The sequence below is a fragment of the Rhamphochromis longiceps genome, linkage group LG2, assembly GCF_057381845.1.
Source record: "Rhamphochromis longiceps isolate RC_006_pf linkage group LG2, R_longiceps_female_GT1.1, whole genome shotgun sequence".
In the NCBI taxonomy this organism is placed as follows: domain Eukaryota; kingdom Metazoa; phylum Chordata; class Actinopteri; order Cichliformes; family Cichlidae; genus Rhamphochromis; species Rhamphochromis longiceps.
This window is the reverse complement of record NC_140558.1, coordinates 10,361,687-10,376,048: the sequence shown is the minus strand read 5'-3', so window position 1 is coordinate 10,376,048 and position 14,362 is coordinate 10,361,687. Positions and strand designations below refer to the sequence as shown.

The 14,362-nt window shown below is 41.9% G+C and overlaps 1 protein-coding gene across 1 annotated transcript; it reads left to right on the top strand.

Moving 5' to 3' along the window:
• The first annotated feature begins 11,943 nt into the window (after positions 1-11,943).
• neurog1 (neurogenin 1) lies at positions 11,944-13,113 on the top strand. The gene has a single exon (XM_085417396.1). The coding sequence runs from the start codon at positions 12,086-12,088 to the stop codon at positions 12,668-12,670; it is 585 nt and encodes a 194-aa protein (XP_085273522.1). The 5' UTR covers positions 11,944-12,085; the 3' UTR covers positions 12,671-13,113.
• Positions 13,114-14,362: the final 1,249 nt, after the last annotated feature.

Sequence of the window (14,362 nt, the reverse complement as noted above, 5' to 3'; positions counted from 1 at the left end):
TCAGTGCTCATGTTAACTCCATTTATTATCGGTCATCCTCATTCACCTAAATCATCCAATGAGCAAAAGGAAGGAAAAACAAATCTCTTTTAGGGTAAATGGGCCTAAGAAAATCTGACAACTCCAGTATGGGAAGCTACCTGCTGTGGTTTTAAAAGACGTTATTTGAAAAAAAAATTGCACCTAAACCCAAAACGAAATCAAAGCTATGCCGGAAATAAAACTTTTGCAGAGAACAGCTGTGATTGGCTCATGCAGGCACACCATCAAGCATTGATTTGGGGAGCGGTTGATTTGCTTTTCTTTGCGTGTTAATTGGTAAAACACACACTTTAAACATTGCACAGTCATGCTAATTTAACTGTGTCAAGTGAAAATCATAATCAAGATTTAAATTTAATTAATTGTGCAGCAGAAATAATACGAAAAAGTTGTTCTATCCAGTGAAACCATCTGACCGTACATCGGGGTTCAACATCAGCAGGACACTGAAGTCGTGGAGGAATTATTCTGTTTTCAGGATCAAAGAAAGAATATTTCTTCTTGCTAAACTAAGCTAATGCTAGCCTGCCTGCTAACATGGTCAAACTGTAAGATTTTATTAGGTTTTATTAGTAAAATGTTATCTTGAGTGTATGAGGGTTGGCGTAAACATTCAGAACTCCGGAACTGTTTTAGTCACTTAGCTGTCCATTGTAAGATTACTTTATCAGCTATAGTTACAACTGGATTCATCCATTTTAACTTCACATGATAAATTCAAATTCAAATTTTATTTGTCACGTACACAGTCATACACAGTACGATATGTAGTGAAATGCTTGGACAACTGCTCGTGACCTAAAGAAAACAAAAAAGGAAAAGGCTATGAATAAGATAGGAAATAAATATGAAAAATGAAAAAGGGTAAAGATAAGATTAGATAAGATAAGATAAAAAGAACTTTATTTATCCCGAGGCAAATTCTTTTGTCATACACATGCTCAATGCAGCAAGAGAGACAGAGGAGCAGAGGAATAAGATATACAATATGTACAATAGAATACAAGTATACAGTAATATACAGTAGGATAGTGCAAAATATAATATCAAATAACTGTAACAAGTAACAATATAACTATCCTGAGAAATAAATAGCTTAGCTTAGCTATCAGTGCAGATGATTCTAAAAGTGACATAGTATTGTGCAAATGGATAAAAAAATCAAAACTGTGGATTTTTTTGCCATCCATAATTAGAAATTTCAGGTTATTATCTCAAAATTTCAACATACTGACTCAAACTTTGGAGAAAACAATTTGACATTGAGAATTTATTAACACGTTTGTAAAACACTGCAATTCCTCAAATGTCCACTAGAGGCTCCAGGAGTGAGTCAGTCCACCTAGACTCCCATGCTAAAATAATATATCACAGGTAATTGTGGGGCTAACTTAGCAGTCTGCACTCTTTTCTACTTATGGTCCCTTCTGGCTTCAGAAAAAAACCAACATGGGTGCAGCTTAAATATTCCCACTGAAGCTTCGCAAACCAAAGGGTGACGTCTGAGTGTTGGCGTGCATCTTTGAATAATGTGTGTGGTGCAGACTGGGTTTTATAAATAACCGTCAGAGCTTCGGTTTGACCCATTAGACATCTCTTTCACGTGTTTCTGTTTGATTGATGCTGGGATGCTAAATGAAGGCTTCTCTTTATGGAAACCTGCAGTCTTCACACTCTGTATTGGAGGCTCCATGATGAGTTGGTGTCCAACCCGGTGACTCTTTTCAGGTGCTGTGTTTTCTGGTCGTGACGTTGTCATGACGCCGGGCAGCCGCAGATAAATCCAAACTGCTTCCCTTTGTGGCTGTTAACGCAGAGGTAAATTATAACCCTGAGCAAACAGCCTGCAGACAAGTGAAAGGGAAGCAGCTCCCAGAATGCATCAGCAGATTGATGGAGGTGGAGGCCGCGCGGCGCTGGCGGCAGCAGCATTCATGCGCCTGATTCACGGCGGCGTTCCATTACATTAAAACCTTCCTGAACAACAAGACGGCTGTGAGGAGAGGGGAAGATATTCATAAGAGCAGACAGATGGGACAAAGGACTGTATTTGATCATGTTTGTGCGCAGAGACGTGATGGAGGAGCAGAGGAGGAAGAGGAAAAGGAGGAGTGTAAAGAGTGTTTACTGAAGCATCACTCTTCGACCTGGAGCTTCTATAAGCATAGACACAAAGGTTCTGATGCATGTTTTTAAAGAGCTTTTACAAACCGAACCCAAAGCTCACCATACATTCAGTTAATTCAGTTATTTTGAGTTTTAGCCAAAAATCTTCAAATATTACACTTTAATAATTAAAACTAGATAAACTGATTGTATCGCTAGATACTCCATAACCAGTTCATTTTCCAGTTTGTTCTTTAATAGAGAGTCTTTAATAAAGAGTCAGGTAGTGAAAAACATAAAGACAAAGCATATGCAGAAGTCGAAAATCACATCTCGCAGCCGTCCCTTCTTTATCACACATCAATCTGTTGCATGCATGTGCGAAATGGGTTTCTTCCTTCCACAATAAAAGCCCAACCTTCATACCATATATGCTTGTTTATGTTCATCGACTTAATTTGTTCCATCTTTCCTGACAGTCAGCATGACTGTGAAACTAAAATATTTAAGAGGACTGCGGAAAGACTGAAATGTATGTTAACCTGTGGAGTTAAACCAAACCTAATGAGAAGTTTTTTATTGCCTAAATCTAGCTAACTGACTGGTTTCTCATGATATTGAATTAATAATGTGGTTTAATAATAATTGTGATTTCAAACCATTGTTTTTGATGGTGCCATCTATATTGTTAATGCCTCTGCATTGTTATACCTCATCCCTTCAAATTGAGAAGTAGATAAAAATATTCCAAAGAATCGGAATTGTACTTGTCTGAGCTCATCAATTCTTTTACTAATGCCTGCAGGTGCTGGCAATGCACAATGATTCCAAACCAGCAGTGTCATATATGCACGTCTTGCAAGAGTGCCATACATTTTATGCTCAGTCTTTGTGCACCACAAGTGTTGCTACTACTGTTCCGTAACCGGGAAGCTCATCTGTGTAGATGCCTCGAACAATTTTATCTGAGTAAGAAAGCCTGAATGAAAATGAATGCCATGCAAATATTCTCTCACATTCTCTCATCATTAAGTCTCCTCCGAGTGGTCACAGCATTATGGATCATATCCAAAATCCTTAATGGGCAATATGAATGGGATTTTCACTTCCTGAGCCTCACTGTTAAGTTCTGATAATGGGGAATCAACGGCAGTGAGGGGAAGGTGACAGGAACAAATGCTGTTTCTGGCACCCAAAGCTCCACCCTCTTTTGGGGGTGTGGCGATCAGTTTGAGCATTGTATTTGTATGAGATGCAAAGTGTTAACTCATCAGGCTCTAGGGTTGGGTATTGATAAGATTTTCACGATTCCGATTCCATTTTTGATTCTGTTTAACGATTCGATTCTCTTATCGATTCTTTTTAAAAAAGGAGAACACTAAGGTCGATTAGCTTAGAACTTTGTTTTATATCTTCTCTTTGAACAAGATAGAAATTTAGGAGTAACATGGCCTTACAAACCCAACAGTGAGATCTTAAGAGATCTACAGCCTACGGCTCTTCAATGGGGTGTCACAGGGTCCCCAGCAAAAAAAAATTGTAAAATAATAAAATAAATATTCTTCTGTAGCAATAACAAAGTATAACATAAATTATTCAGTAGCAATTACACAAGAATATCCAGTAATGTCCCTGCCTACAATTAAACACATTCACTTACCGAAAATTGGGGGCATCTGCTGTGGCAAATGGGTGCAAGCCTTTGACCACAAACTTAGTCACTGCTCGGTGACATTCGTCTATCCTGGCCTGAAAGGAGACGCTAACGGTAGACTGCAGCGAGAACTGCCAGCATCTGAGCCAGACTCTGTCTGTCTCTCTCATCATGGCCACCCAAATGCAGCGCACAGTAATGGCAGATTTTGCAATAACGCCGATCGCGCTAACATAATATGCACTGTTATTTGATTATTTACCTGCCGCATTAACGGGAGAGGACGTGCAAACGTTACCGCTGCTGCTGGGTTGTGATTCACGAGTCCGGAGCGGAATTAAAAACATGACATTCATTTAAGGTCATCGCGTGTTTTGTGAGCAAATGCTTTTGCATATTCGTAGTGTTTCCTCCCTTAAATGAAATATCTACTTTGCAAGTATTGCAAGTTGCCCTGTTGTCATCCGTTCTCGTAAAGTATAATCACACTTTTGAGCGTGTGAGCTGCTTAGGCGCCGTGCCAGATAAATGATGCTCCGCAACGTGGTGACGTCATTCGGGGTGACTGGAATCGCTAAGGGAATCGTTTGCAAAAATGGCAAACAATTCCAAGGAATTGAAACAGTGGGAACCGGTTCTCAACAAGAACCGGTTTTCGACACCCATCCCTATCAGGCTCCATTTCCAAAAATAAGCTTAATTTTTTATGTGGATAGGAATGGTTTAAGCACTGAAAGAAGCAGAAACATGGAGGAGGAGGAAACACCTTTCAGTTTTTTAACAGACATTTATCAAAAGTAATTCTGCTGCTGATAATCATATGTTCCTCACACATTTTCTTACTTTTCCCCTCTGGTTATTTTTTTTTTATCTCTACAAACATTTTTGTTCAGGTAGTGCAGAAAGAATATTTTAATAATTATTTTTAAGAAATAAGTGCAGAAATCCTGGAACAATACGAGCTTGTACATGTCACTGCTTATAAATATTTAAGTTAATTGTCGCAGATAACAGTTTGAAATATTAATCATTTCAGGAAATAAAAGTTAAAGTGAAGATACAAACTCAATATTAAGGATTTTAACCGAGAAGTTAAACGTAAACAAGCGAGGTTTGAGAGGGGGAGAAGGAGCAGGCCATATGGTTTGGAGTGCAATAACTTGAATTTGCTCCAACAAAGGAGTAATTGAGAAGGGGAGAAGGAGCTGTGAGTCTTGACTCGACAAAGCTGCGAAAACTCTCTTCTTTCAGGCTAATGAAGCTGTTGTCTGGGGGTGTGCTGCAGAGTGCAGGGGGTGGAGGAGTATGGAGGAGGTAGAGCGGCCCTGGACGTGATTTGTCATACAATCTGAATCTTTAGGAGGGCCACAGCGGAGGGAGACCTCCTCTCCATATGTCTGCTTCGTTTGCATCTGAAAGCTGCAGGGCTGAAGGCTGGGGGACGAGGAGGAGGAGGAGGGTCACACTGCTCTGTGCATCATCAGGTTTGAGGGTATGTGTGGCTCCTGTTGTTGTGTTTTTTTGTTTTGTTTCACTCAGCTGTCGAGATTCTTCTTTTTCTTTAGGAGAAAAGAAACTGCAACAGTATCAGGAAAAATCTTAAAAATGAGAGGCTCAAAATTAATCTCCCCTCACTTCGACTGCTACAACTCAAAGTCCTGAGGTTGGAAATGTGTCGTAAGAAAATTGCAATGAAAAAGTCAATAAAGCTAAAGAAAGAAGAGCCAGGAGGAAATAAAGAAATACAAGCAAGAGATCAAGGAAGAATCTAAGAAGATGAGTAAAAATTATAATTGACACCAGAAGGAAAGCAGACAGAAAATATGGAGCAGATCAACTGAAGGATGAAATAAGTGAAAACTACAGTAAAATAAACTGTTCTCTGATTCCAGCTTTTTTCTTGTGATTTTACAAAGCAAACTACATGTTTAAGAGTTCGTCCCCGTTAGCTGAACACGAGGAGACATTTATTAAAAGCACGTTTGTGGCGAATACAAAGTCAATAATGAAATTAATGACTTGTTGCAACTCTACTGCTGGTGGTTAAAGCTCTCTTGTTCTGCAGGTGGATGCATCTTTGAACTAGAAGGAAGTAGCAGTTCATGAAATAGACCTCTAATCCTACGATTTGTGTTCCTGGGAGCAAAATTTCCCGCCCTCACCCTTACACAGGCCTAGCGACTGGTCCATGACCATCTGGCAACTACTGTCGTGAGGGAAACAGAGTAAAACTTCTTGAGATCATTGATCTATTGATTGCTAGCAAATTGCTAACTGTCTGTAGTTTATACGTCCACTCTATGGTGTGAAAAGCATGACGCAAACCGGAAATATAGACCATCTACTTTCAAAGTAAAAGTTGCACCCTTTGAATCATGCTGGCACAAGTTTATACTACTTTTATGCAGCGCTTTATTAAGCTGTACTACCGCTCAACGAGTAGTTAGCAAGTATTTGCAGACAAAAATGTAAAACTACAGGTAACCGTGGCAATCTGCTGTCAACTGTGGCAATCATGGTGAGGTGTTTGGTGGAGGACTGTCTTTAAAACCAATTTAACCCAGCGAGAGCCAGCAACCTCCAGGTACAACCACGAACTCCCAACCAGTAACAATGGGAATAGCCTATATGTTTCCTAGCAACCATATTGGCGAATATCTCTCAAACAAGGTGCATATGACGTCACGGGAGAAACCTTGCTGTTGGAGCCTCTAGTGGCAAATCCAGGAACTACAGTTTTGATGCTCGGTCACGTGAAAACTTTTGGCACTCCGTGTGATTTTATTTTTAATCCTTTCAGCTCTCGGTCTGAAAAATAGAAAGCAGCAGCAACAAATAAAAAACACTGATGTCGACCTTTCTCTTCGCTTTCACTCACACAGAGGTTTTGTGTTCATCTCCACAGTCGTGTGAGCAGGATTTTCTCAGCCAGAATATGTTTGTGAAGTGATAGATTTTGTTCTGCTTGTGTTACAGGATTACTCGATCAGAGTCTGAGAAGATTAGACTTTTTCTCTCCTTCAGCTCAATCACTTGTTTTTGATTCCTCTTTTGCCTCGAGAGTCCTCCAGCTTCTCTCTTCTCTGTTTTTTTGGAGGGTGTTTGGGAGTCGGGGGGGTCCTTTAGTTCATTTCTTTCTGTGTCATTTTCTCACGTGTTTCTCTTCATTGAAATTCAATCACATCTCGTGTCGCTGAGACTTAATCCTGTCAGAGCTTCACCCCGGACGGACCTCTCACTCTGCTCCCTTTCTTTCATTCACTCCTGTTTTTACTTGTATTTTCTTCTGTCTTTTTTGTTCTCCTGTCCTCATCTGTGTTCATACAGAACCTTCCCATACAAAATACAACACAAAATACAACGTACGTGTTGTTTTCTTTCTGAATCAACACAAATTCATAATAAAAAACACACTTTACATAAAACACATCATACGATAAAAATGAAAAATAAATTTAAAAAAAAAACATTACTGTGATTATCGAGAGAATTTAATTTCTTAAAGACGTCAAGGATTACCATTTAGCGACATGCAGATATACAGACAGTTACAGCCAGGTTACAGCAGCCGTGTTAGTTGTTATTTTACAAAGCAAGCCTTTGTAAAACATGTTTTTTTTTAAAGAAAGAAATGAGAAAAGTATTTTAATAATTACTGAAGTGTGCTGAAATAAAATAATCATAGTGGTCACTTTCACAGCTGTTTCCTCCCGTTAGAAGTAGATATACTTCTTTATACTGCGTACTGTGATGATCCCCTCACTGGGCATGGTAAGTGTTTTCATTGTACCTCTTTTTAGGTGTGTTTTGTGTGCTGCATTAATGCATTAGCAACAGCCAGCTGGGAAGTGGTCCAGGGTGAGCTGTAGAAGCTCCAGGTGTATAGCTTTAGAGGTCACTGGTCAACCCAGGTCCTCTCCACCTCTCTGCATTTCATGACTGCTGTTTAACAGGTTGTTTAAAGCTAAAAAAAAAACCCTCCATATTCACACCGATGACCTTCATCCTTCAGCCTCACTCAGAAACAACATCATGCAAATCTAAACTGTGCCACCCACGTGTCCATCAGCTCTCAGCCAAAAGGATGTCAGCCGTAAAGTGTTTCCATACACTTTAACTGCAGCTCGACAAGCTGTTTGATCACTTTGAAGTGATGGAGGCTGTAAAATAAAAAACCTATCTCCACCTTGTTCTTCTTCTGCAGTCTGTTGGGGTTTAAGCTGCTCCTCCTCCTCACTGCAGGAACGCTCTGTGTGTGGTTCAGACAAGGCAGCGCAGCATCTGCATCAAAAAGACCATTTTAGAAATGACTCTGGGTTAAAAACTAGAAAATGGTACATTTATTTGGTCAAGCTGCCTCCAGGGACAATAGTGAGCTTTTACACTCTGATCCCCCTCAGTTTCCTCTTCTCATATGTATTTATTGAGCTGCAGATACCTTAGATGTTAGTTTTTTCTATCAAATTATCCAACCAAATGTCCCAGACCCTGCAGTTCCTCTATGACGCTGGATCCAAAATTGTATTAACAGAAATTTACAGCCATGTTTACATCCTGCTATGAAAAACAGATTCACCACTGTGTTGTCAAAAAGTCTTCACCCAGCGAGAACGAGCAGGATTATCCTCCTTTCTGAAACTTCGAATGATCAAAATGTGGAAAATGGACTTCATGTTTTATTCAGTGACTGAGCCCAAAAACTCATCAGGAACGTTTTACTGAGGTCAGCGCCGAGGACTGTTTTCTCCACAGACTTCTATAGGACCAAAGTCTTTCTACAGAACAGAATTAAGACACTTAGTTTCCCTTTTTAGACTTGGAAACTACATCCGTCTTTGGTCTCAGCATTACGGAGAAGGTACCAACCACAAAGAGATAACAGTCCTGTTTTAGAAACCTACAAAGAGTGTACTCAGAGGTAGGAGGTTTAGAAACTGTGTTCAGTTTGGATCTTTGTGTTTGTTTTGCTTGAACCTACTAAAAACATCTTAGTTAGGTTTACAAAAAGATGGTGTTTGGGGTTAAAACATGCCCCATCTCTGGCTTTATTAGATTATTGTTATCGTTTGAGTTTAGTCAAAGTGTTTTTTATGTTTAACAAATAAATCTTAATCTGATTTGCGATTAAACAGACTATATGTGAATCAGAAGTAAAAACTATAAAGGTGAGAGTTTCCTGTCTGCAGGGAAGAGCTGGTGTCTGGGTGGTGTTTAGCGCCCTGGAGGAAATTATAAAGTCCATGTCAGGTCAGTGACACAGACCTCTGATTTTATTTGAAGAGTTTTAATGATTTGATTTAAGAATTTCTTCTTTCTGTTTTTCACAATCATCTGTTTGTATCTCTTATTAATCGGACTTTCTTTCTTCCTTTCCTTCCTTGTTGTTCTTTTCCTCTGGATCGTTTTCTTTCCTGTTTTCTGTCTTTGTTTTCTTCTTTAACTCTTTTTTTCTTTCTTCTGTTAATCGAAAGTCAAACTCTTCACTGAGGGGTTAACCTTTCTTTCTTTTGCACACCATTTTCTTCTTCTTCTTCTTAAACAGGTGCTTTTATTTCATTCAAACCCACACTTTCTTCTTTATTATTAAGTTCAATTATTTACTTTTTACCGTCACTATTTCTTAATCCTTCTTAACTCCACTTTTTCCTTTTTCCGTCCTCAGATCTTTTCTTTCAGCACTGAAGGTTCAACCTTCTTTCCTTTCTTTTCTTCCTACTTTGCAGAATTTTAAATTTCATTAAAATCATGCACCAAACTAAGCAACATGACAAATTCTGCAGAGAAAGGGATTTGTTGTACACTTACACTCCTTTTTCTTACTATTTCTTTTTGACCTGACAATATTTCATCTTCTCTCTTTTTCTCTTTTTTTTTCTTTCCTTCATAAAAAAACTTCCCTGACATAAAACTAACCTCTGGAAGATTTATTTCTCTGTTGCAGTCAATTGTTTGTTTCTGAATTTCATCTCTTATTCGTCTTCATGGGTTTCTACTCATCTTACCTTTCTTTATTTCCTCTCTACTTTCCACTCCCTTTCTTTCCTTCTTTAACTCTTTCTTTCTGCATTCAACAAAATCTTCCCCCAGGGTTCATCTTTCTTTCCTTTGAAGGCTCCTTTATTTTCTTTCTCCTTAAAGAGTTTCCAACCTTAAAGCAAACATGAAGTCTATAAAATTCTGCAGACATGTCCCCTCAGAAACATTTGTTTTTAAACTTCAGTAAAATGCAGAAAACTGGATTTCTTCTTGTATTAAGCGTGCTTTATCCTCTTTGGGTGAAATAGGATTTGCTGGCTCGTTGTTGGGGCCTCACGGAGGCTTGTGCCGGCCCTGCAGCCGGGGCAGAGATGATTTGTGTGCAGCCTGGGTTTGGTTTTGTTCCTGCTGGGGCCCATTTGAATAAGAATGATGCCAATAGAGTGGCTGAGGCAGAAAGAAAGCAGCACAAAAGGCGAGAGGAGCTGAATTTGGACCAGGGACAAACCAGGAGAGGAGTGAAAAGAAGTGCAGGGCGGACAGCCACAATGGAACAATTCACCTTATAATCGCTTTGATATATTATACATGCCTGAAGACTCTAAACATTGTGTAATTATTTATAAATGAGTGTCCCCCCCCCCTCCTCATGCAGAAGAAAGCAGCAGAAAGACTCTGCAGGTCTCTGCTTCTCCTCCGCTGGACTGCATACTGAATAAATGGAATAATTAATGGAAAATTGTATGCCTGTCTCATAAAGATGTCTTTAAAAAACACTTAAAGAAAATTGGTCTGTATGCGCTCACGCTGGATGGGTTTACTGCTGCCTGAAGGGATGAAAAGACGGACAAAAAAGCCAGACTTCATAAGGTGAAACAGTTCAGCCGAAGCCTGACGTGTCAGATAAAAATGACCCAAAGATCGAGGTCATTTTTAACGCTTGTGTTCAGATGCTGGGGTTGTGGTTTACATTCTATTTATCTCTTACAGAAGCGTTCTAGCAGCTCTCTTAGTGATGTCTGCCGGTGAACTCTGGAGCACCTCAGGTCGCTGTTGTAGCTCCCTGTTTATTTTACATGCTGCCATTCAGAGTTTTAGAAACACTGAGGTCAGAAGTGCAAATGTTCCCCTAGCAGAGCCCCCCATCAACCAAACTCTCTATATTTTTTAAAGTGTTTAAGAAGAGAGATGATTTGATTGTATTTTGTGGAGTGTGATGCTGTCTCTGTGTCATGCTCTGAGGCCATGTTTGTAATTCTGGTGGAGACTGTAATTATTTTTGTTCACATACTTTTAGGTTTTTGGACACAAGGGTATATAATGATCTCTGGTGAAATTAAACAAACTTGAGATACACTTTTTGGTTTTATCCAAACTGACATTTATGCAGAAATCAGGTTTGATTTTTCACATTTTCCCAGTAAAGATAAAAAATATATTCTGTGACGGGAAAGAAACTTTAGTTGTTAATCTTATGTTTAAAAGCTGTTGGTGGTCCGACTTTTATTGTGAAAGGCTTCATAGTTGCACGTCTGTCGGATTTAAAGGTGAACAGTATTTTTTGTATGGCTACTGAGGTGCACAGAATGAACAGGTGCAAGTTAAACTTTGAGACGTGTTTCCTTCACGTTAAGGAAAAAAGCCGAGCACTGACGAAGACTTCCAGGTAGAAAGAACTAGTTTTCTTTGTTAGGATGAAGCTCCTTTCTCCTCCTGCTGCTGCTCCTCTTTCTGTGTTTGTGGAACAGTAAGCAGAGGATGGATGGATGGATTCTCCGAAGCGTGTCTCAGCCCGGCGGGGAGGAGGAGGTGGAGGTCTCTCTGCCTCTGCTTTCTTCTTCCACCTTTTTTCATGTTTTTGGTTTAAACTCTCGTAGTGGGTTTGGTCCTTTCTGTCTCGCGGGGGGGCATTGCGTGTAGTTCGCGTGGCCGGCCGCGCGCTCTGATTGGCTGGCCGTGATTACCGGCACGCTTCTCTGTGCGGGGCGGACAAACACCGCGGGCGTCATTATGTTAATGAGCTTCTCCCGCGGCACGGGGCAGACCTGCCGCAGCATTCATCCCCTCATCCTGCGCGCTGATGCCAGGCCGGGGGGGTCACAGGGGGGGCGCGGGGGCAGGGGGCCGGTCATTGTCCTCCGCGCGCTATATAAGCGGGCTGAGGCCGGTCGTGTGCCAGGCTCACCGGCTCGCACGAGCTGATCCAGAGCAGAAAACACGCAGAGACACGCGCGCCTCTCCGAACTGACACAGACTTCAGGTGAATTCCTCTCGCGTGGATCCCTCACGCCTCCTCTCCTCGCAGTCATGGACTCGCTCTACTCCGACATCGACAGCAACAGCTGCGACTTCTTCCCGCACAGCGAAGACGAGGAGTCCCGCAGCCCGCGCTGCGCGTCCCCGCAGCCCGAGCAGCAGAAGAAGCAGCGGCGTCGCGGCCGCGCGCGCAGCGACGCCACGGTGCAGGTGGTGAAGAAGAACCGGCGCCTGAAAGCCAACGACCGCGAGCGTAATCGCATGCACAACTTGAACGACGCGCTGGACGCGCTGCGCGGCGTGCTGCCCGCATTCCCGGACGAGACGAAGCTGACGAAAATCGAGACTCTGCGGTTCGCGCACAACTACATCTGGGCGCTGTCCGAGACCATCCGCATCGCGGACCTGCAGGCGGGCAAGGCTGGAGAGCCGCCTGTGCTGCTCAGCCCGTGCCTAGCCGAGGCCCCGAGCCCGGGCAGCGATGCCTGCTCCTGGAGCTCCAGCGGCTCCTCGTCCTCGTCCTCCCCGGCCTACTGCGCCTCCAGCCCGGGCAGCCCCGCCGCGCCCGAGGACTACAGCTACCTGCGGCAGGACGCGCTGTACGGCTTCCGCAGCTTCGTGCCGGGCATCTACTGATCCATGAGCCCGGAGGTCCCGCTGGAATAAGACTGAGAGCCGCTATTTGCCTTACTCACACCTCATCACCATCGTCGTCGTGCCTCTACGTATGGACTGGAAATGAAAGGAACTGAATTTGATCTGTTTTTTTATTATTAGTTTTGGGTTTTGTAAATTTCTCCAAAAACCTTTGCACTTTCCCCTCTCCCCCCTCTCTCCCCCAGAGTCTGCAGGTTGCCTCAGTCTCAGTTTTTCTGTTTTCGTGTCCGAGGTGAAAAGTCAATTTTACAATTAGTAGAGTGATTCTGCAGAAAAGAGAGCGTGGAAATCGAGTTTCAACGCTCCCACAATAGACTGAAAGGAGCTGCCCGCATTCATTATGTATTCCACACACACACACACACACACACACACACACACACACACACACACACACACACACACACACACACACACACACACACACACACACACACACACCCTCTCTCTGCTGTGTTTTTATTTATTCGACTCGTTTCGTTTTGTCACGTGAAATTTGTATTTTGTACATAAAGAGATTTTATTCTATTTACTTGGAGCTTTGGTGCCACTTTTCTACTAAATAATAAAGTTATAACGTTTCTATAAAACTCGCCTCTGCCTGCTTCTCCTTGATCCCGAGCCTCAGTCTGCGCAGATATGCTGCAGTAATCTGAGTTTAATCCGGGTTTAACCGCCGTGCACGGGCGCAGACAATGGCTTCAGGGATCGTGCGTGAGTTTTTCTTTTATTATAATGATAATTAATATTAATAAGATAACGGTTTGCTGAGAGCAGCAGGTGGAAGCACGTCACGCGACACGGAGATCGTTTAAAGTTTGACTGTGATGTTAATGACGCACAAATAAAAAGCGGTGGAAGATCATAAACAAGCAAACTGCAACTAAAGGATTTAATGTGATTTAATGAGCTTTTCAGATGCACCAGCCTGTTGTTCTGCGCATGTGTACAGGCGATTAGAGAGCAATTTCAAAATAAAACAATAAAATGAGACCTGGAAACGCTTCAGAATAAGAGTGTTTGTGAAATACAAAATTAAAATATAATGAAAGATATTGTGGCAGAGGAGGGAGGTGTTTAATCTTCTTCCCCCTCTTCCTCCTCTGGGAGTCACAGCAGTCTTGTTGTCTCTGCACGTTTTGAGGATCTACAGACAATCAGGGAACACCCGAGGGAGGACACAGTGCTACCAACTGCTGGAGGAGGAGAAAAGAGGAAGGAGATTCGAGTATAGAGTGACAATAATCCTCCTGCAGGAGTAATCTGACCGAGAGTCATACTGCAGGAGTCTTCTTCGTTGTTTCCTTCTTCTGTTACTTCTTCTTCTCATTCTTTGTCTTCATCCTCTTACTTCTCCTCCTCTGTCACCTTCTCCTCCTTTTCTCCCTTCTCTCCCCTCTCATCTTCTACATTTCCCCCTTTTTTATTCACATCCTGCTCCTTCTCCTCTTCCTTCCATGTCTTTTTCACCTCCTCATTCTCCTCCTTCTTCCTCATCCATCCACCCCTTCATCATTTGTCCTCCTTCTTTTCCTCTTCCTCGTCAATTCATCTTTCTCCTTTTCCACCTCACTCTTTCTTCTCCTCTTCCCCTTGCACTGTCCCCTCCTCCTCATTTTCCCTTCAAATTAGCATCTTCCTCCTGACTCTTTCTCCTCTTTTACGGTTCTT

Coding starts and splice junctions, on each gene's coding strand:
- neurog1 (XM_085417396.1), top strand. CDS start 12,086: ATGGACTCGCTCTACTCCGACATCGACAGCAACAGCTGCGACTTCTTC.